The 22,412-nt window shown below is 46.4% G+C and overlaps 2 protein-coding genes across 4 annotated transcripts in view; one reads left to right on the plus strand and one right to left on the minus strand.

Annotated features, from left to right (window-relative positions):
• Nucleotides 1-22,412, plus strand: part of LOC112402869 (proton-coupled amino acid transporter 1) — a 162,909-nt gene that overhangs the window by 65,531 nt on the left and 74,966 nt on the right. The window contains exons 11-12 of one of the 3 annotated variants that reach the window (XM_024750054.1): nt 19,397-19,476; nt 20,924-21,055. The exons of the other annotated variants lie outside the window; for them this stretch is intronic. Of the exons in view, the coding sequence (XP_024605822.1) occupies nt 19,397-19,458 (62 nt within the window). The 3' untranslated portion in view covers nt 19,459-19,476; nt 20,924-21,055. Of the gene's footprint in view, nt 1-19,396; nt 19,477-20,923; nt 21,056-22,412 lie in introns of those variants that run through there. 3 annotated transcript variants of the gene reach the window in all.
• FAT2 (FAT atypical cadherin 2) overlaps nt 1-22,412 on the minus strand; it is a 64,980-nt gene that overhangs the window by 3,193 nt on the left and 39,375 nt on the right. The window contains exons 16-21 of the mRNA XM_024749981.1: nt 21,732-21,875; nt 19,902-20,099; nt 15,270-16,080; nt 12,171-12,316; nt 4,003-4,444; nt 1,418-1,571 (exon numbers count right to left, since the gene is read on the minus strand). Coding sequence (XP_024605749.1) covers nt 1,418-1,571; nt 4,003-4,444; nt 12,171-12,316; nt 15,270-16,080; nt 19,902-20,099; nt 21,732-21,875 — 1,895 coding nt within the window. The remainder of the gene's footprint in view (nt 1-1,417; nt 1,572-4,002; nt 4,445-12,170; nt 12,317-15,269; nt 16,081-19,901; nt 20,100-21,731; nt 21,876-22,412) is intronic.

The following is a 22,412-nucleotide window of genomic DNA, read 5'->3' on the forward strand; positions in this document are numbered from 1 at the left end:
CTCTCATTTTGCCCCAGCTTCGCCCTCCCACCCCATGTCTTCAAGTCCATTTTCTATGTCTACCTCTTTGTTCCTGCCCTGCAACTAGGTTCATCAGTACCATTTTTTTTGTTTTTTTTTTTTAGATTCCATATATATGCGTTAGCATACTTTTGAGGGACATTGGGAAAGGCTCCCTCCATCCCACGTGAGTCCCAGTGCCTGAAATTTCACCACCAACAGTTTGTCCTTTGGGTTACACGTTGGCCTCCCCAAATTCTCTTTTAAAATGCAAACACCGCTTTCAGCCAGGAAGTGTCCCCCAACACAATGGTCCCCAACCTTTTAGGCACCAGGGACCGGTTTCACGGAAGACAGTTTTTCCATGGGCCGGTGTGGGGAGGGGATGGTTCAGGCGGTAATGCGAGCGATGGGGAGCGATCCGGAGCAGCAGATGAAGCTTCGCTCCCTCACTCGCCACTCTCCTCCTGCTGTGCGGCCAGGTTCCTAACAGGCCTCGGACCGGTCCTTGGCCGAGTATTGGGGACCCCTGCCCTAACACATCTGCTGGATGGAGAGAATCCCCTGCTGCAGAGTGAGGCGCACAGTGGGGCTGGAAATGCCAGGTGCTGAAAGAAAGGACTTGGATCTTAAACACACGGGGGAGCCTTGGACAGGCCCTTTCCTTCTCTGGGCCTCAGTTTCATCTGTAAATTGGGTGGATGGACTATATCATTGGATCTCTTATGTACCCACTGACAGCAAGGGGGTACCTTGTTGTTATAAGTAGAATCCTTGGAGAATCTCCTTCCTTGGAGATTACAGTTTAGTTGGTCCAGGAATCTGTATTTTTCACAAGTCCCCCTCATGATTTTTAAAGGTTTCCAAGTTGGGGAGCCATAAAACCAGAGAATTGCCAAAGCCTCTTTACATCTAGGATTCTAGGGATGATTCTCCTTCCCTTACAACCCCGCAGGCCAGCATAATACAAGGCACAGGTAGCTAGTGGTGGGGTTTGAGGCCCACAGCAGTGCCTGAATCAAGTGGAATCATTACCCCCAGGCCGCTTTCTGGGAAGTCACGGTCCAGAGCAAGAGAATAAGAGCTTTAGCTACTTTCAGACTTCAGCAAAGATCAGAACTGCCCGAAGATCTGCAGATTCCTTGGCCCCAGCCTAGTGAGTCCAATTCAGTAGGTTCAGAATAGGGCTTGGGAAATCTGTCTTTTTAACGAGCACCTCCCCTCCCAGAGTGTTCTGATGCAGGTGGTGGGAGGGAGAAGCCTTGACACGTGGAAAAGGCCAAGAAGCCAGGTAACCAGAGCACTCAGCCCCTGGCTGCCCATTGGCCTCTCTAGGGGTCAGAGTGCAGAGGTCATCCCCCAGTGGTGCCACACTCAGGGAGAGGAACCAATGGCAGGGGACCTCTCCTGTGCTTACCTGTCTCCCATGTAGGGGTGAGGGCAGATACAGGGGGCTCCTTCGGGGGAAGAGATGCAAGTTCCACCTTCCAGGCAGGGCATCGAAGTGCAGTTCTCCTTCCTTTGTTCACAGTGCCTCCCGGAGAACTGTGAGGGGCACGTGCAGACATAGCCTGGGGAGAAAGGCAGGGCCATGAGAGAGCACTCTGGTCCAGTGGCCCCAGGGGACAGGTTCTCGTGTGTTTGCAGATCCCAGTGTTCACACGTAGTTATTGAGTGCCTCTCTCTGCCACATGCACTGTGGTAGGCACTGGTGCCCTGCTGGACAAGAAGGTTGGATCCCTGCCCTCAAACAACTTACAGACTACAGAGAATAGGCATCTAAAGGATAATAATGAGTATCGTCATCCTAGACAACACTATTTATTGTAATCGTTGTTCTAAGAATCTTCATGTATTAGCTCATTTGATCCTCCCGACAGCCCTGAGATTGGTTACTGTTATTGTCCTCATCAGGGACAGGTACAAGTTGATGGCAGGTCAGGGAATGAGGCTCGGGGAATGCATGCCATTTGCTCAGGGTCACACAGCAAGCAAATGGCAATTTGGGGGTTCAAACTGAGATAGTTGTAGATAATATCAGTATATTAGTAATTATCATAAAAATTAGTTTTATTGAAGGGAAGCATTGGGGAAAGGAGTTAGCCTAAACTAGGCACCAGGGGAGGTTTCCTGGAGGAGGTGATATTTTAGTTGAGACCTGAAGGTTGAGTAAAAATTAGCCAGGCAAAAAGATAAAGGGGCAAAGAGGAAGATGTTTCAGGCAGAGGAGAACGTGTGCAAAGGTTTGGAGGAGAGGGTGTGGCATGTCACCAGGGTGGACCAGCAGGTGGGAGGGGCCAGGGCATAGGACCCACAGGAAGGAATTAGGAATTGGGACTCCATCTGAACGGCATCTGAACGGCAAGGGGAAGCCACTGCAAGATTCCAAGCAGGAAAGCGATGTGCTCATATCTACATTGTTTAAAGATCTCTCTGGTGCCCTGCTGGAAGATGCTAGTAGAGGGAGAGAAGCAGGAGAGCAGGGAGGTGGCTGGTGCAGAAGAAAAGAAGAGAGGTGATGGGGATTGGGGTCAGACCAATGGCGGTGGGGATGCAGAAGTGATGGACTCCTTGGGTATCTTAGGTAGAAATGACAGTATTATTTGTCAGGCAAAGATTAGAAAATGGGAGAATGCCAAGTGTTGACAGAGATGTAGGGGCCTAGGAATCTCACGCACTTGCTGGTGGAAGTACAGACTGCTGCGGCCATGCTGGACAGCAGTCTGACCCGATTTAGTCAAAGTAACTATTTGCATACTCTGAGTATGTGAATTCCGTCTCTGGGTGTTGCGTATGTATGTGTGTATGTGTGAAAAGTTCTCACACAGGTTTGTAACATGATGTGGGAGGATGTTCAGTGCAGCATTGTTGATGGAGGTGGGATGTCCATTGCTGGGAGAGTCCAGAGGGGAAAGGTGAGCGCGTGCACGCCTTGGAGTATTGAGCCGCAATTAAAAGCAATGAATAAGAATTACTCGTGGCAGCGTGGATGGAAAACTGTAAAACATGATATACCAGTTATATAAGTTAGAAATTCAAGCATGTGAAAAAGAGTTCTTACATTTTGAAAGAACTCATTTTAAAACTTTAAATGTTTGCCTATGGGTTTGAGGAAGGGAGAAGGCAGTGGAGTATAAAGGGCAATAAGAAAGAGAAACTGGGCTTCCCTGGTGGCGCAGTGGTTAAGAGTCCGCCTGCCAATGCAGGGGACACGGGTTAGAATCCTGGTCCCGGAGGATCCCGCATGCCGCGGAGCAACTAAGCCCATTCGCCACAATTACTGGAGCCTGCGTTCTAGAGCCCATGAGCCACAACTACTGAGACCTGCACGCCTAGACCCTCTGCTTCGCAACAGGAGAAGCCACCGCAATGAGAAGCCCGCGCACTGCAACGAGGAGTAGCCCCCGCTTGTCACAACTAGAGAAAGCCCGCACACAGCAACGAAGACCCAACGCGGCCAAAAATAAATTTTAAAAAAAAGAGAGGGAGAGAGAAACTTAGCGCGCACCAATGATGACACTGAGATGTGTGATGACTTCAGCCTTCTACATCAGAGGTCTCCATTCGTACCCTTCCCCCATCCAAAAAAAAAAAGGAGAAAGAAAGATAGTTCTTGTTGAGGGAGAAAGAAGACTACTGGCCTCCCCTGGTGTAAACCTAGCAGATCCCTACTCGTTACTCACCAGACAGTAAGGGGAAGAGGGGGATATTTCCACTGAGATCTGCACCCTGAGCACGCCTCTCGCTTAACAGCCCTGTGACCTTGGGTGCGTTCCTTTACCTCTCTGGGTATCCCTTACGTAGCCCGGTGGTTTCCTGAGCAGTAAAATGGAGTTTAAATGGCTCTCTTCTCCGCCCTCCACCCCCGCTCCCTCCCTCATAGGACTGTGGTGGAGGAATCGGCTTGGTAAACTCTATGGTGATACACGATTGCTAGTTCAACCTGGCAGGGTCCTCTGCAGAGCCTCCTGGGATAAGCCTCAGGGTCAGCCCTAGCCTTACCTGCCCCACGGGTCTGTGAGCACTTTCCACCGTTGAGACACGGGTTCTGGCTGCACTGGTCACTGTGGAGGCAACACTGGGTGAGGGCCCGCCTCTCCAGCATGCCCGCCACCTTCTTGCCATGGGCCAGCAGCTCCAGCGCCTCTCCGTTGATCATGACAGCATCCAGGCAGCCTTCGAAGCCCTGGGAGACATTTGGGAAAGAATGCAAGAGGACAAGGCCACCCAGAAAGAGGTCCCTTTCAGGCCTCAGACTCCAGCAGTTCTCTGGGAGCGCAAGGGAGGCGTTGGCTGCACTGTCAACCGACAGGTGAACGGAAGTATCTGTCTCCTCCACCAGAACAGAGTGCCACTCTTGGTCATTCACACGAGACTGGGAGGAAAGATTTCTGTAGAAGCCACCTGGGCAATGGTATTCCAGCTGGAGCACTCCATCGACCAGCTGTAAAGAAAATGCAAATGGCCATCAGCAAAGCCAAGAAGCACTTAAAAAATCCCTGCTCAGAAGCTGCCAGTGCAAAGAATGTTAGTTTATTTTCACAGATAGGAGGGGTAGTGTTTGGTGATTTTCAAGGCTGTTTTAGACATTGTATTTGTAGAGTATAGAAACCCTCAAAGTGCTCTTCTATGGTTTCATTTGGCCCTCGCCGCTCTCCGTGGGATGGCCTGGGCAGGGATGATATCTCCATTTCAGAGATGAGGAAACTGAGGCCCAGAGATGCCTTGCTGATCAAGACCCTGTCTTTTGGATTCTTCTTCACAGGCCTCTCCAGTATTCTATACTCCTCAGCCTTCAGGGATACCAAAAACCTCCCTCTCACCCCCACTCCCTTACTCAACAGTTCAACAGTTCTTGAAGTGGGTCTCTAAGACGATTTCAGGGCATCTACAAGGTGAAACTATTTTCATAGTAATCCAAGACATTATTTGCCTCTTCTACTCTGATTCTGTTACAAATATACAGTGGTGATCTCTAGACATGCGCTATCACAACAGATAAAGGCAGAAGTAGGTACGAGCCAGCTAGCTTCTATTAAGCCAGATGTAAGAGAAATTTGCAAAAATGTAAAACAATACCACTCTTTTTTTAATTATGGAAAATGGAACAATTTTTCTTAAAAATACGGTATTTATGTTAACATGTAATGGGTTTCTTGTTATTTTAAAACTTCTCAGTTTTAATTTCTAATAATGAAAATGCCAATAGCTGTTACCCACATAAACAAAACTTCCCTATGATCCTCGATTATTTTTAAGAGTATAAGAAGTCCCAGAATCAAAAAGTGTGAGAATCACTGGGTTAGAACATTTTAGTTCCCTTCACCCTCGAGAAGTGGGACTACTTGTGGCCAAATAGTTTTCCTGTCACTCTGGGTTAGGTAGCACTTTCTCTGGGTGAAATGTGAAGATCTAACCCAGTGTTTTCCAGAAGTTGGACATTTGTACACCATCTTCCTGATTTTGCCCTGGTTGAATTCTACCTATACCTTTATTTCCTTAAAAAGAAAACGGTATTATTACAGTAAATAGAAAACCAATATAACCTGCCGTTAAGAAAAGACAATGACAAATATAAGTACAACTTATACAAAACATTGTCATTAAATCACTCCTTTCACTTACCTAGGACCACAGATCTGTTGATTCCTCCATCTTTTCACTGTCTCTCCCCTCTGTAATGTCCTCATTCCTCTCCTTACCAATCTTAAATTCCATAGCCAAACTCCTGTCCCTCTTTTACTTGGTAGAACTCACTTGGCTAATACACAAATCCAGTAAAATCCAACTCTCCCTCTATATATAAGTATCATGGAGCTGAACATGGCTGGAGAAAAACACACAGCTTTTGCTTATTGGTCTCCCTTTAATTTCATGACCATAAGTCTCAAATGAGCCCTTCATGCTACCCAACAATCGTACTATCTTGCTTAGTTCCCTCACTCTCTCAGATGACTATTTTCACGACTTCTCTCTCCTCAGACCCTTAACGTCTCTCTCCCCATCCTCGCTCTCAGCAATCAGATGGAAACTTCCAGGCACTCTCACCATCATATCTGTCCACGTTGTCCAAAGCCAATCTCTCCATTCATGCACTAGATCCCACCCCACCCCCCTTACCTCCTGAAGGACAAGATGCCACTGACTTTCCTTTCTCCTTCCTACATCTTTGTTCACTCTCTACTGGATCATCCCAGTCATCACATAAACATGCTGTTATTGTTCTAATCTTTAAAAAAAAAAAGTTTCCTTGAACGCACTTTTCCTGCCAGATAGCACTTTCTTTCTTTGCTTTCCCTTTGCAGCAAAATTCTACCCCCACCCACCATGACACTGAAGCCACTGGTGTCAGGGCACTCAGCATCCTTTGTGTTGCCAAATTCAATGATTGATATCACTTCCCATCTTCCTTGACCTCTCAGCAGCATATTATGCAGCTGATCACTGCTTCCTTCTTGATACACATCCCTCATTTGGCTTCCCAGATACAATACTCTCTTGGTTTTTCTCCAACATCATTGGTTGTACCTTTTCATTCTCCTTTATTGGATCCTCCTTGTCCCCAACCTCTCAGTGTTGGAGTATGTCAGGGATAAATCCTTAGTCTACTCTCTTTTCACTCTACACTCTTTGGTGATCTCCCCAGTCTCATGGCTTTGAATACTATGTATATGTGGAAGAATCCCAGATCTTCATCTCCACCCAGACCTTTCTCGCTAGATTTTGTTTGTCCAGCTCCACTAGTAGGTCTAATAGTCATCTCAAGCTCATATGTCCAAAACAGAACTTCTGGTCATCCCCCTTCCCCAACCTACTCCACCTGTATCCTTGCCCACGTCTGTTGGCAGCAACTCCATTCCTTCAGGTTGCTCAGGTCAACATCTTACTCCTTGCTTTCTCTCGGAGCCCTTATTCAGTTCATCAAGAAGTCCTGTTGACCTTACCTTCAAAATCTCTCCAGAATCTGAACTCTTTTTCCCAGTTCCACTGTCATTCCCCTGATCTAAACTGCCATCAGCTCTCACCAGAATTACTGCCTTTTGGCTGGGTCTTTCCACTTCCATCTTTGTTCCTCTAAAATCTATTCTCAACACAGCAGCCACAAGGACCATTTTTTAATATGTCACACCATGTTAATTCTCTGCTCAAAACCTTCTAATGCCCCCCACTTTGCTCAGAATAAAACTCAAAGTCCTTAAATAGCCTATGAGACCTTTATAGATATGACCCCATCCTATTACATCTCTGACCTCAACTCCTGCTACTACTGTCCCCTTGCTCACTTCACTCAAGCCATATTGACGTCTGAGCTGTTCCTTAAACATGCCAAGCAATCTCCTGCCAATGACTATACCCTCTACCTAGAATGCTGTTCCCCCAGAAGTCTACATGGCTAACTACCTCACCCCCTTCAAATTATTGTTCAATTATCACCTCAGTGAAGCCTTCCCTAACCACCTTATTTAAAATTGCTACTTCCCACAAAAGGGCAGAATGCAAGCATCATCTCCTCCACTCTGGCTTGGTAGGCAACATAGCAGTTAGAGGCTCATCTTCATTGAGGGAGAAAAGCAGAATGTACAGAATGTACCAGGCACCTTCAAGATGGTGGAGGAGTAAGATGTGGAGACCACAAGTACATTAAAACTACATCTACATGTGGAACAACTCCTACAGAACACCTACTGAACACTGGCCGAAGACCTCAGACTTCCCAAAAGCTTTGCTTTTGCCTTTGTCCTAGGGTTCTGTCTGTCTGGTTTTTTTTGTTTGTTTTGTTTTTTATAGTATAGCTTTTAGGGCTTGTTATCATTGGTGGATTTGTTTTTTGGTTGGTTGCTCTCTTTCTTTCTTTACTTTTAAAGTTTTTTATTTTTAATAATTTTTTTTATTTTAATAACTTTATTTTATTACTTGTTCTTTCTTTCTTTGGAATGTAGAAGCATTTAGGAGAATCCAGCTATATTTTATTAAGCCAGATATGAAAGAGATTTGCAAAGATGTAAAACAATGCCATTATCAGTAATTTTTAAAATACTGCTTTTCAAAAATTATGTTATTTATGTGAACATGAATTGGGCTTATTACTCATTTCTAAATGGATTAATAACAGCTATTTTAAGTGTTTCATGGTTTTAATTTCTAACAGGGTAAACATCACTAGATATAACTCACATTAACAAAAGCTCTTTGGGCTTCTTTCTTTTTTTGGATTCTTTCTTTTTCCTCCCTTTTCTTCTGAGCCATGTGGCTGACAGAGTCTTGGTGCTCTGGCCGGGTGTCAGGCCTGAGCCTCTGAGATGGGAGAGCTGAGTTCAGGACATTGGTCCACCAGAGACCTCCCAGCCCCACATAATATCAAACGGCAAAAGCTCTCCCAGACGTCTCCATCTCAACACTAAGACCCAGCTGCACTCAACGACCAGCAATCTACAGTGCTGGATGCCCTATGTCAAACAACTAGCAAGACAGGAACACAACCCCACCCATTAGCAGAGAGGCAGCCTAAAAGTCATAATAAGGGTCACAGACACCCCAGAAAACACCACCGGACGTGGTCCTACCCACCAGAAAGACAAGATCCAGTCTCATCCACCAGAACACAGGTGCCAGTCCCCTCCACCAGGAAGCCTACACAACCCACTGAACCAACCTTACCCACAGGGAGAAGACACCAAAAACAATGGGAACTACGAACCTGCAGCCTGAGAAAAGGAGACACCAAACACAGTAAGTTAAGCAAAATGAGAAGACAGAGAAATACACAGCAGATGAAGGAGCAAGGTAAAAACCCACTGGACCAAACAAATGAAGAGGAAATACACAGTCTACCAGAAAAAGAATTTAGAGTAATGATAGTAAAGATGATCCAAAATCTTGAAAATAGAATGGAGAAAATACAAGACACGTTTAACAAGGACCTAGAAGAGCTAAAGAGAAAAAACAATGATGAACAAGACAATAAATGAAATTAAAAGTTCTCTAGAAGGAATCAATAGCAGAATAACTGAGGCAGAAGAACGGATAAGTGACCTGGAAGATAAAATAGGGGAAATAACTACCACAGAGCAGAATAAAGAAAAAAGAATGAAAAGAATTGAGGACAGTCTCAGAGACCTCTGGGACAACATTAAGTGCACCAACATTAGAATTATAGGGGTCCCAGAAGAAGAAGGAAAAAAAAAGGGACTGAGAAAATATTTGAAGAGATTATAGTTGAAAACTTCCCTCATGTGGGAGAGGAAGTAGTCAATCAAGTCGAGGAAGTGCAGAGAGTCCGATACAGGATAAATCCAAGGAGAAACACGCCAAGACACATATTAATCAAACTATCCAAAATTAAATACAAAGAAAAAATATTAAAAGCAGCAAGGGAAAAAGGTTCCTTAAAAAACTAAAAATAGAACTACCATACGATCCAGCAATCCCACTACTGGGCATATACCCTGAGAAAACCATAATTCAAAGAGTCATGTACCGCAATGTTCATTGCAGCTGTGTTTACAATAGCCAGGACATGGAAGCAACCCAAGTGTCCATCGACAGATGAATGGATAAAGAAGATGTGGCACAAATATACAATGGAATATTAGCCATAAAAAGAAACTAAATTGAGTTATTTGTAGTGAGGTGGATGGACCTAGAGACTGTCATACAGAGTGAAGAAAGTCAGAAAGAGAAAAACAAAGACCGTATGCTAATACATATATATGGAATCTAAAGAAAAATAAATGGTTCTGGAGAACCTAAGGGCAGGACAGGAATAAAGACGCAGATGTGGAGAATGGACTTGAAGCCCAAGGGAGGGGGAAGGGTAAGCTGGGATGAAGTGAGAGAGTGGCATGGACATATATACACTACCAAATGTAAAATAGATAGCTAGTGGGAAGCAGCTGCATAGCACAGGGAGATCAGCTCTGTGCTTTGTGTCCATCTAGAGAGCAGGGATAGGGAGGGTGGGAGGCAGATGGAAGAGGGAGGAGATATGGGGATGTATGTATACGTATAGCTTATTCACTTTGTCATACAGCAGAAACTAACACACCATTGTAAAACAGTTTAACTCCAATAAAGATGTTACAAAAAAAAAAAGACTGTACCAAATGTGCCATCCTTTTGTATAAAACTGCACTATGTCATCAGTATCATTACTATTTAAAAAATGAACACAATTACTTGAGTGCTTGCTTTGCTTTAGGCACTGTGCCAAAAGCTTTCCTTGAATCATTATGTAATTCTCACGGAGTACAGAGCAATGGGTAAGAGCTCGGGTGCTGGAGCAGGTTGGACTGGCCCAGGCCCCACCATTAACTGCCTGTGCGGTCATAAGCAAATTACTTAATCCCACCAAGCCTCAGTTTCTTCATCTATAGGACGAGGATGATGACAGTCACCAACTTACAAGGCTCTTTCGAGGACTAAATTCTACAACACAGGCAATAAGGTGTCTGGCACAACAAGGGCTCAGTACTTTCTTATGACAACTCTACAAGGATGAGTCCCATTTTCATAGATGAGTAAATTGAGATGTAGTGAGATTGAGGCTCTGGCCCAAAGGACCGAGTGCCTGAACAGGGATTCGAAAATGGGAGCTCAGCCATGCACATGTGCTGGTCACAGGAGCCTGACATGAACAACTGGCTCTCTTCAGTATATTTCCCTATAGCATTTTAATTTATTAAATAAGTATCTGTCATTTTTATTAAAAAAAAACACCCATAAACCTATTTTCAGAATTTAGAATAATATAGCAGGAAAGGAAAAATATAAAGAAGACTGTCCATGAAAATCATGACCTCCAGGCTTATGATTTATTTGAGAGCTTTAAAAGCACAAAAGGACTGTGACTGTAGAAGAGAAATATTCTGCGGGCTGCCTCTCCTGCACACCACCCTGCTCTCTGAGCAGCTGACCTCTGCGAAGTTGCTGCTGCAGGGTTCTGCGTTGCAGGTGGACAGGTACACAAGGGTAGTGGTGGACAGTAGTGGTTACTGTGCCCCTCATTCTTCTTTTGGGACACTCTGCCTCCTTCTCAACTGAGTCTGTGTTGTTCTGGAAAGGCTGGCCCCTCTCCCTGGCAGCCTTGGGGATAGTCACATGACTCAGACCTGCCAATCAAGGTCTGAGGTGGGGCTTTTACCGCTGTTGGAAAGAGATGCTCCCTTTCTGCTGGGCTGGCTTGGTGGCAGAATGAAAGCCTGGGCTGCTGGGGCCACCTTTGCCATTACTTGGGGGGATATTTGTGGTCTTCTGAACAAAAGCACATCTGACAGCAGGAAGGAAAAGGATCCTGTTGATATACTTTGAACACCTGGATCTACCCAAGCCTGAGGTCAACCCTTGGACTCTTCCATTACATGAGCCAATAGAATTCTCTCTTTTGTTTAAAGAATAATAATAATAAAATTGCAACTTCCCACATTCCTGATCCCCCTTAACCATTTTTTTTTCTTTTAACCCAAAGCATTTATCACATTTGGACAAACTCTATAATGTTCTGGTTTATTGTCAGTCTCCCACCATAGGATGAAAGCTTTAGGAGGGGTTTTTGTCTTTTTCACTGATGAGACCCAAGCACCTGGAAGAGTGCCTGTTGCATAGTAGATGCTCCACAAGTATTTGTTGAATGGATTAAATTCTAACTAGCTGCCAAAGTCTGCTTTCTCTTTGTCAAAATGGGAGATGGACATCTGTGATAGAGATGTTAAAATCGGGCAGGTACTCTGAGACTTTCTACAAGACATAATCAGAAGGAGTAAAAGACCCCTGAAAGGATATTCATTTTCCTCCACGTGGATTCCACGTACCTTAATGTACCCCAGCCTTCCACCCATCTTGGAAAACACTGGTCTATTACTCAGCAAAAAATGATAAAAGCATCAACCAGGTCTAGGTGGCCTTACCCATCTCTCTTTCTATCTTCAAAGGCTCTCTGTCATCCCACAGAACGCCTGACCTCTGTTGTCCTTGGACATGTATTGCCAGGTGGGATGGCTTTGGCTCTCATGGCTGGCAAGTCTCGTGTTCTACCTAAGAGTCACACCCAGTATCCCTGAAAACCATGCAGGGGTTTCTTTGCAGAAGTGACCCTTCTTGGCCACCCCCCATGCCGCCCCACCTCCCCAGCCTGGCACGCCCACAGGAAATCTCTCAGGCTGGCAGTGCCTTACCTTCAGGGAGAGACGCACTGTCTTATTGCTGAACAGGAGGATGGCCTGTGACTGGAGTGTGTTCAGGCGGAAACGAATGTGCCCATTCTGAGCCTCTGGGAGACTGTACCGCCCAAAGCTCTGACCACTGAACCTCGCGGCAGTACCTGTGAAAGCAACCAGAGGCACTGTCACCTCCACACAAAGTGGTCCCCACGGAGCCCTGGAACTGACTTTGTCTCATTCAGCCCTTGGGTGGCAAGCACTTGCTTCCATTTTACAGATGAAATTTACAGAGGCTGTGGGGTTACTTGTCCAGGGTCACACAGTTAGACAGGGGCCATCACCCTGCACACCTTCCTCTGGCCCCAGGGACCCTCACCTTGGGTCCTGACCTGGATCAGAAACTATGAACTCAAACCATTAAGAAAGCAAGAATCAAGCCAGAAAGGTCATCAGCCAAGTGTACACAAGTCAAAACTTCTATCCTCCATATTTTCCATGTGATCTCTGACATCACTTGGGGAAGAAGGAGGTTGAGTTGGAGAGGATTTTGCATATGTGTGTGATTTCAGGGACACCACGAGGGCTTTTGCCTCAAGACATCTTCTTCATCATCAGGAGTGTAATCATTTGGGTAAGCACTTCCCACACAAAATGCTGCTGAGAAGTCGAGAGACTTCTGTGGCAAAGGAAGAAGGTAGTGATAAATTGTGTGGCCAGAACTTCCATATGCTCCATCCTCCGTAGCAATTGCTCATGCAGAATTGCACAGTGAGGAGTCTGGGACTTCACCTAAACTTGAGTTTTTCAAGCTTATTTGAACATGGGACCCTCTAGTGTGGACTTTGTACCCTTAGCCCTTGGAAATAGCATTCTGTGGAAACTCCTTTGGGACATGCTGTGTTATATTAAGCCATGCCCACCCCAGATTTTTTTTTTTTTTAAATCCACCCTCCTCAGAAGTGAGTTCAGTTATTAAATCCCTACAACCTCAGTGTGAATAAGCTTATCAGTTGTCAGGAGAAGGGATGAGCAGTACAGGCTCCAGATTCCTAGGGAAGAGGATTGTCGAAGAGAGGGAACACAGGCCAAAAGGAGGAGAAAGAACCAGAAAGTGAGGCCCGTGGGATTACAAGATGCTAAGATGCTGTCATACCGTACGTCTAAAACACTCTGATGCTGGCAATTCCATTCCGGTAGGTCATTGTTGGATGGGATATTGCAGATGATCTAGATCAAGAATCCCCAAACCTGGCTGAGTATCAGCATTAGCTGAAGACTCTTTTAAAATACAGAATGCTAGGCTCTACCCTTAGTGAGTAAGATTCTGCAGTTCTGGTGGCACTTGGGTATCTGTATTTTAAAAATCTCCCCATGATGGGTGTAGCAACTGGAAGAGAGCCCAAGGGAGGTTTCTGAGATGCTGATCGTATTCTGGTCCTTGATCTAGGTGATTACCTTGATCGAGGCTCGTTACACCGGTGTATTTGATTTGTGAACACTTGTTGAGCTGTACACTTATGATACATGGATCTTTCTGTGTGTCCTGTTTCACTAAAATGTTCAAACAAACAAACAGAAACCAAACTTCTTTCCAAGTGGTTCTGGTGTTAGGTGAGCCAGCCTACCTAGTGTTTCTCATAGTGCAGCCCTTGGCCCACCTGCTTCAGAAATGCTTGAGGTGCTGGCTAAAAAGGCCAATTCCAGGCGTCACCCAAGACCTTCTAAATAAAAAACTCCGCAGGTGACAGCCAGGAGCAGGTCACTTTATAAACATGCTCCCCAGGTGGTTTTGCATAACCTTGAATTTTAGAACCTCTGCTATCTGATGCCAGGGGGTCAGGAGAGAACCTTCAGCCATCACAGCTTTCCCTGCAGCTGACTCCAGGGTAAGAGACACAAGAAGGGAACACCTGCCGCCCCAGCCCACCCCATACCCCTAGAGTAGCTCACCTAGCCTAAATCCAGAGGGCCCTGGAGAAAGTCCACAGATATTCCTAGAATTTCCCTAATGCAAGCTGGATGGACCCCTAGGCCAGGCCAGGCAGGGGGCAAGGGGGCGGGGCTGATGTCATTCCCCTTTTGCAAATGCACCTGAGCTGATCCAGGGCATTGGTCCTAATGCCAGGGGCACTGGGGTAAGTCCTGTCAGAACACCAAGTTCCTAAAGAGTTTGGCGAAGAGCTCAGGCTTTAGAGTGGGACACAGGTATTTGAATAACCAGCCTTTCACTGGAGGCTGTACAGTTTCAAGCAAACCAATACAATCCCCATACCTGAGCTAGCAGGAGCTAATGATCCTGCTTCCTAAGGTGGTGGTGATGAGTTTAGGTAACATACACACAGAGACCGGCACATAGCAGAGTCCTCATAGCAACAACTACCACCATGTGAATGGCAGCCGCCACTGATGGGGTGCTTAGTATGAGACAGCTTAGGGGTTAAAATGCTTTCATATCCATTAAGTAATTTACTCCCCAAACCAACTCAAGGAGGCAGATGATACTATCTTCATTATTTCAAAGATGAGGAAAAAGCTCAGAGAGTTTTAGTAATCCACCCAAAGTTACACAGCTCGTAAATGACAGAGCTGGGGTTTGAACCTGAGCTGTTTAGTCTAAACGTTGAGGTTAAAACTATCAGGCTATAGTAATAATAGTAGTAGCGCTAGTAACTTGGGTTAATTGACCACCTTCTGTAGGTCAGGCACTTTTCTAAGCAAGCACTTGGTATTTAATTCTCATTTAATCCCTACAACAGTGCAAAGGCACAGAGAGGTTAAATAATTTTCTTAAGGTCACCTGGCTAGCTAGTGGCATAGCTGGGATTTGAACCCAGGCAACTTGATGCCAGAGTCTATGCTTTCAGCTGTGTTGCTGAACTGCCTCTTGAATTCTTACCATTATTTTCAAAGTTCCAAAAAGTGACCAGAACTAGGCTGCTATTCCATGACTAGATTTTGTGAGGCCGCACCTGTCTTGTGGTGGTCCCTGGTCTTTAACCCTGTTAAAATGTCCCTCTGACTACCCCAGAGAGCCCCCTGCTGGGATCTCCATCCCTGGAGTCAGTCTGGCTGGGCCATCAGCACTGGTTGTCCTGGGGAAGTCCCATTTCTCACCGTTACAGGAGCATTTCCTCTCCAGGTGGTGCCGCGGGGTCAGGATGCTGAGCCTGGCTGTGCTGTACGTGGGCCCAACCCTGGGGTCCAGGTGCACGGTCTCTTGGCAGATTTGTCCCTGGCAGGCTGGCCCCTGGCAGGGCACCACAGCCATGGCTGACCTCATCTGAATTCCCACCAAGTGTTCCATCTCCTTGGCTGAGTGAGTGATGTTGGATGCCAGCTCCTGGAGCTTGGAGAAGGTCCCCGAATGCCCCTCAAAGACCAGGAGCACGTCCACCCCAGCCATGGCCTCTGCAGGCTGCAGGCTGGCCAGGTGGATGTTGGCTCGTTTGATGTCCAGCCTGTTGCTGAGGAACCTCTGCAGGTTCCTCCAGTGGTCACTCACCAGCTCCTCCGGGGTGAGCTGGTGGAAGCGCATCCACACGGTCTGCTGCAGAGCCTCCCGCCCCACATGCCACACGTGGACATGGACCCCGGCAGTGGTGGAGAAGGTCCCATCGCTGACCATGACGTTGAACATGTAGCGGCCCCGAGGCAGCCCCTGGGCAGCGATGATCTTGCCATCAGACGTGCCCACTGTGAAGTGCCTGCCCAGGCTCTCCTCTCCTGCCAGGCTGTAGGTCAGCGTGTCCTGTGGGTCTCGGTCTGTGGCGTGGATTTTGCCCACCATGCCGCCCTGGAACTCCTCCTCCCCGATGGTGATGAAGATCTCCAGTGGGAGGGCGGAGGGTGGGTAGTGGCTCTGCTCCCTGACGTGGACGCTGACCAACGTGGAAGATGAGAGGGGCGGGGTGCCGCTGTCTGACACCTGTGGGTGAAGCGGGCACCGAATTACCATAGGACTGGGGCTGTCGGGGCCTCCCCGGGGAGCCACGTCCCTCTGCTCCAGGGCAGGCTCAGCGTGTTGTCGCGTTTGAAAAGGAAAATCGTAACTCCAAAAGCACTGAGGGCTCTGTGGAGGGAGTTACATCCCACATCACTGGTGTGGGTGGTAAAACTTAACTCCACCTTCCATCTGACACTTCTCTGAGCCCGTCCTAAGCCTCTCCAGCCACACGTGGCCTCCTACCTCTTGAGCTTCTCTCATTCTGTCTCTTTCCTTAGGAGGGTCATCAAAGGTCTCCTAGTGATTCTAGGGTACACCCTTCATGGCCCCTGTCAGCCTAAGGAGGTTCTCTTACACCTCTTTACTATGTGACTGGGGTCGGGGTTGGGATGGGCATGTCTTCTTCAGCTCAGCCAACAAATATTTATTGAGTGCCTTGTATGGGCCAGGCTGTCTGCTATGATCAGAAGAAAAGAGAGGTGAGGAGAAGAGGTGACAGACAGGGAACAGCAAGCGTCAGGCCCTCTGGTGGGAAAGAATGCTCAACACAGCAGGAAGGGACCACTGCTGCTGGAGGAGCGGGCAGGGCTGAGGGCAAGAGGTGAGCAGAGAGGGAAGCCCAGGCTGTCGCTGATGGGCTGAGGAGCACGAGGTTGGATTTAAGGCAGGCCCGAAAAGCCACTGCAGGTTTGAAGCAACGTGACCTCACTTAAGCAAGGAAAGATTGTAAATTAGAAATGCCTTTCCCTTGCACATTTCACCAAACATCTCTGCAACTTTCTGTCTGGACTTAGCAAGGAGGAAGCTTTCCTTCCTCTCCTGATAAAGTAATGTTATCACTTTCTCAGCTGTCAGCAGGGTCTTCACGGTTTTCCCTACGGTAATATCTTGTTCATGTGGATTCGCTTTGAGTGCGGGAGAAAGGTGCAACATTACACCTGCTGGGAGTTGTGCATAACACTGATGAGATATAAATAGCAACAGTAATAATTAACATTACTACTAAGAATAATATATAACTAATACTAACTGAGTACAAACTGTGTGCCAGTCACTTTTGAATGCTTTAAATGCATGATCGTAGTTTATTTTTCTTATGAGGTAAGTACCCTGAAGTGTCCTATTTTACAAAAGTTATAACTGAGTCTCAGAGAGGTCAAGTGACGTGCCCAAGGTCATACAGCAGGTAAGGCCAGAGCAGAATCTGAACTTCTTCTTGTGTTCATAGCCTGTTTCTTTGCTGGCCTATAGTGCCTCCCAGTGAACGGAAGCAGAAATACAGGACAAATGCAAGAGAGAGTGATGATGCCAATAGTTACTGAGTGATTGTCTGGGCCAGTATACCGAGGTCAGGAAGCTGTTGCCTCCCTAGATATTCACACCCATGTCCTTGGCTTTGAGGACCCTCTACATTAGCCCACGCCTGTCCTCTGAGCTGCAGACTCCCATTCCCAGCTGCCTATTGGACACCTCTACTTAGATATTTTATGGACACCTGAAAGGAACATAGGCTAAGCAGAGCCCTCATTTTACCCCATAAACCTGTCCCTCCCCCACCCCAAGTCTTTCCAGTCTCATAGATGGCCCTATCATCCAGACTTTACTGGAGCCAGGAACCTGGGAGTGGTCATGATTCTTCTCTTTTCTCTCTCTCTTCGTATCCAATCCACCACCGACTCCCATTTATTTCCAATCAAAACCTGTCGCAGATGTGTCCATTTGTTCATCTTCACCATCACCTCAAGGTCTCAGCACCACTACCTCCAGCTTAGATGAATTCTCATTGGTCTCCCTCAACCACTCCTGCCCCCTGCAACTGACTTTCTCTAGAGCTTCAAAAACAAGCCTCCTGAGACACAAGAAGGGTCACTTCTCTCTTTGAAACCCTTCAATCACTTCTAATTGCACTTTGATTAGAATCTAAAAGTATTATCAAGGCTTATCATTAGGATGACTCTACTTCCTGGTGAGCCCAGGACAGTCTTGATTTTCACCTTTGTGGATCACTTATCACCAATTAACTATTTTTAGTGCCTCGCTCACTCTCAAGAACATCACAGTTTGGGCCTCAAATAACACGGTCATGCAAGCCATGAGACCTGCATGATCCACCCAACCCATCTCTTCAACTTCATTCCCACTGATGCTCACCATGCGCTGACCACATGGCAACACCTCAGGTCACTTCAAGCTCTTTCCCACCCTGGCACTTGGTCTCATCTTGCTCTTCCTGCCTGTGATACTCTCCTGCCCACTTTCCACATGGGCAGCTCCTCAGATCTCAGCTCAAATGCCCCCTCCTCACAAGGACAGCCACCCTCTGAAAGTGTCTCTCTCTGCCTTATGAGCCTCCTGTCACTTTCTTCATCTGTTTATTGCTTATCTCCATAATTAGAATCAAAAGCCCATGGGGATGGGGATCATCCCCTTCTTTCCCCTGCTATGTTACTAGCAGGTAGCATGCCATATGATAAATACTCATAAATGTTAAGTATATGATAGGTACTCATAAATAAATGTTTGTTGAATGATGAATGGCTGGCTGGCTGGTTGGCTGGCTGAATGGATGACTACATCATTGTGAGCCCAGAGAAGTTCACAGAATAGTAGGATCCACTAGATTTGAGATTTAGGAAAGGGATTTGGGGGAATGAAATGAGGGAGAAATGTTTGATCACCATCTTGGCCACTTTTCCTTGGGCAGTTCTCATACAACCCATATAATATCACTATAATCCTCTCCATGTATGTATATGTTCTCTCATTTGACCCCTGCACTGAAACTGTGGGTAATTGTGGAGTAGTGGATCCATGGATTAGTCAAATTCATTTCACCTGCCTTCACTAAACAAGGTCATTTAAAGACTTGCACCTGCACATATCCTAAACAATGTGATGTTTTCCAGAGTTATTTTCCAGGACTTGGAGTCAACCGTGACTAGTTGGAGTTGAGCTGGTTAAGACTGGGTAGGACCGCCGACCCTTTAACTGGGCATGCCCAAGGGTCTGCTTGGTGACTTTGATGTCAGAGGGCAGAAAACCCTCAGATAGTGCTAACTGCCTCCATTTTTTAACGTGCAGAGACCTGTAGCTTAGTTACACCTGCGGCAGAACTATGATTACTGCACCTTTTTCCTGTCACCTTTCCCCATGCTCCCCATGCGTCAGACTGCCCTGCTCCTTTATTTTTTATTCCATAAATGCCCCAAGCCCCTTGCCTTTTGGGAGGCGGTTCTGAGACTTGTTCTCCTATCTCCTTGCTTGGCTGCCTTGCTAATAAACCCTCTCTTTACTGCAGACTTCGGCATCTCAGCATTTCAGTTTGCTGCGTGGTTGGACAAACTGAACCTGGTTCGATAACAGCACCCATTCTCTGAGGTACGTCTTTAAAAAGACTTGAGGTTCAGAGAGCTGTCCTGGCCAAACTCAAGGAGTTAGAGCCAGGGTGCGGGAGTTTTTGTTCTGTCTGGGAGCAGGGGAGGAATTAAGAGCTTGGAGTCAGAATGCTTGGGTTTGAAGCAGCCCAGCTCTACCACTTATTAGTAGCATTACTTTCAGCCAGTAACTTAACCTCTGGGTACCTCAGTTACCACATTTGGAGACTGGGGGTAATAACCGTACTCACTGTAAAGCATGTTGTGGGGATTTAATGCAGTGATGCCCGTGAAGCACTTAGGCCAGTGCCTGGCACAAAGGAAGAGTTCTGTATATTGTTTTTTCTAATAAGAGAAGCACTGGTGGTACTTTTGTCAGCACATTTTCTGTCCCCATGGTCACCACCAGTGGCCCAGCACAGCTCTCACCTCGATCTGAAGCTGATACCATTCCTGGACTCTCTTGCTCAGGCCTGCAGTGGTCACCAGCCATCCGTCCGGGGTCACTCGGAAGGCAGAGCCATCGTTCCCCTTGGTGATTTGAAATGAGTAGGGGGGACCATTCTCTGGGGAGTCTGGGTCACTCAGGATCAGTTGCAGGACTTTGCTGCCGATGGGGGAGTTTTCCTGAGACCAAGAGAGACAGGAAATCAAAGAGCAAAATGAGTCCCAGTCCTTTCTTTCACATCCTTCTGGGTCCCCTTCTCTGGGATGAGTCCTCAGCACTCTGACTGCTCCCAGGTCATGTCTGCATCTTGAGATGTCATTCATTCATTCTGCCCATCTGTGAATTAGTTGTTGACTTTTGAACTTCCTGAGGGCAGTGCTGGTTTTTAGAAACAAAGCCCATTGGGGCTGGAAGGGTCTTTAGAGTCCCTTTATCCTATAGAGGTGACTTGCCGAAGTCACATAGCTGATGACTCATGTATATAAATTAGTGCCTGGGGTCCATGTGGGAATTTTGTGATTCATAGGGTCCATTGAAAACCTATAAATGGTTTTCTGATTAGAGGACCAATGAGAAAATTCAAAGATGATTAGGAATTAACAGAGAAAAATGGATCCCCTGGATATTGTTCCAGTCATTGTTCTATAACACGGGAATTCAGTATGCTGTAACACAGTGGTTGTTAACTCTCTTCTTTAGCATCCAAACCTTATCTACAAACAGTATCTTATGAGCAGAAACTGGTAATTGCCTATCCAACAGGCATTCTTTCCTTCCTTTCTTACAAAACCCGACTTTTGTTCAGGCGTTGGGTGGCAATATCCTCAGCAAAGATATACCCCTCCTAAGAGGAGATGGACTGTGACTGGTTTAAGTCAGTTACAATAATCTGAGTCCCTGTGCCAGTTTTTGGATTTAAGGGCGATCATGTAATCCATTTCTGATCATTGGAGGAGTCTACCAGGTGGGGGTTCTAAAAAGTCTTCTTCTTTGATAAAAACAGATTCTGCAAAAGAAGTACCCATCTGTTTGCCTTTGAAGATGGTTTAGCAAGGGTGTGATGCTGGAGCTGCAGCAGCCATTTTGTTACCATGAGGGAGAAGGTACAGGAATTTTGAAGAAGGTAACCCAAAGTTGTGATATCAGTTTCCTGCTGAAATAACCAATTCTGGAATAGAATTTCCCACGAGCAGACCTTTTGTTATGTGAAATAATAAGGCCTTATTATTTAATAAGCTTTTAGTCAGGTGATCTGTTATTTGCAGCCAAAGCATCCTAACTCATACTCATGATACAAAACAGGTGAAAGTGGGGTGATGCTGGTTGATGCATAGTGCGACACAGAACTCTGTCCTCTTACCTACTTCCTCACCTCCCTCACCCCTTGTGGTCATAGTTCCCCACGGAATCTTAAGACTCTCTCCAAATCCCATTCACAAACCATTAGTATCGTGGAAATAGCTTGGGATCTGGAAGATCTTCTGGGTTCAAATCCCAAATTTGCCACATTTTGACTGTGGCACATTTCTATACCTCCATTTTAAAAAATCTATAAAATGGGTACTGTCTACTTCCATATGGCTGTGTGAGTCCCCCATGAGATCATGGATGTGGATGTGCCTAGTGCAGTGCCTGATAATTTTTAATTGTGTAATCCATAATCCCCTTCAGCAGACCGTGTTGCCATTAGGGATAGCAATGCAAGGTCACAGTCACTGTTTGGGTGGACTGGTATCAGTGGTGAGTGCCCTCCACTAGGAAGGATATGAAGGGAAGATGGATTCAGGATGCTTTGGGAAGCTTGAGCATACCTGGATGGAAGTGCTGTAGTTGAGCTGGAAGAATCTTGGTGGGTTGTCATTGACATCAGCCACTTGGATAGCGATGTCTGTGTCCTCATGCAGTGGGGGCTTCCCACTGTCTGTGGCTCGGAGCCTCAGGGAGTAGCTAGAAATCTACAGCAAGATGCCCAGGGGAGAGTTAGCAACAAGACCACTCAGTTCTGCCCCCTGATTCATGACTAATGTTTTTAGAAAAATAAGGTGGAGACACTCCCCTATGCCTGCCCTCGTTACTCTCCCATAGCCTTTTAGGGCTCAGGTTCTAGAGTCAGGCAGAAGTAGGTTTGACTTCCAGTTTAACCATTTACTAGATGTGAGACCTTGGGAAAGTGACTAAGCTTATGTGAGGACGGTATTAGGACCTACCTCCTAGGATTACTTTAAGGACCAAATGGCGTAATGTATGTACATCACTTAGCAAAGTTCCTGGCACAGAGCGGGTGCTCAATAAGTGATAACTTGTAATGATCTAATGATCCCTGGTTAATAGTGAGAAGCTGGCCTGAGCTCTTTCAGGAAGGTTAAAGTTTACTCAGCCCCTCTCCTGCTGAGGTCAGGGGGACCCACAGAGAAAAGGAGTGGGAGACCCTGAGGGCAGGTCTAGAGAAGTGTCAGGATGGGGTGTTGAACACAGTTCACCCTCTGGACCTG

Source organism: Neophocaena asiaeorientalis, unplaced genomic scaffold, assembly GCF_003031525.2.
Source record: "Neophocaena asiaeorientalis asiaeorientalis breed wild unplaced genomic scaffold, Neophocaena_asiaeorientalis_V1.1 scaffold548, whole genome shotgun sequence".
Classification (NCBI taxonomy): domain Eukaryota; kingdom Metazoa; phylum Chordata; class Mammalia; order Artiodactyla; family Phocoenidae; genus Neophocaena; species Neophocaena asiaeorientalis.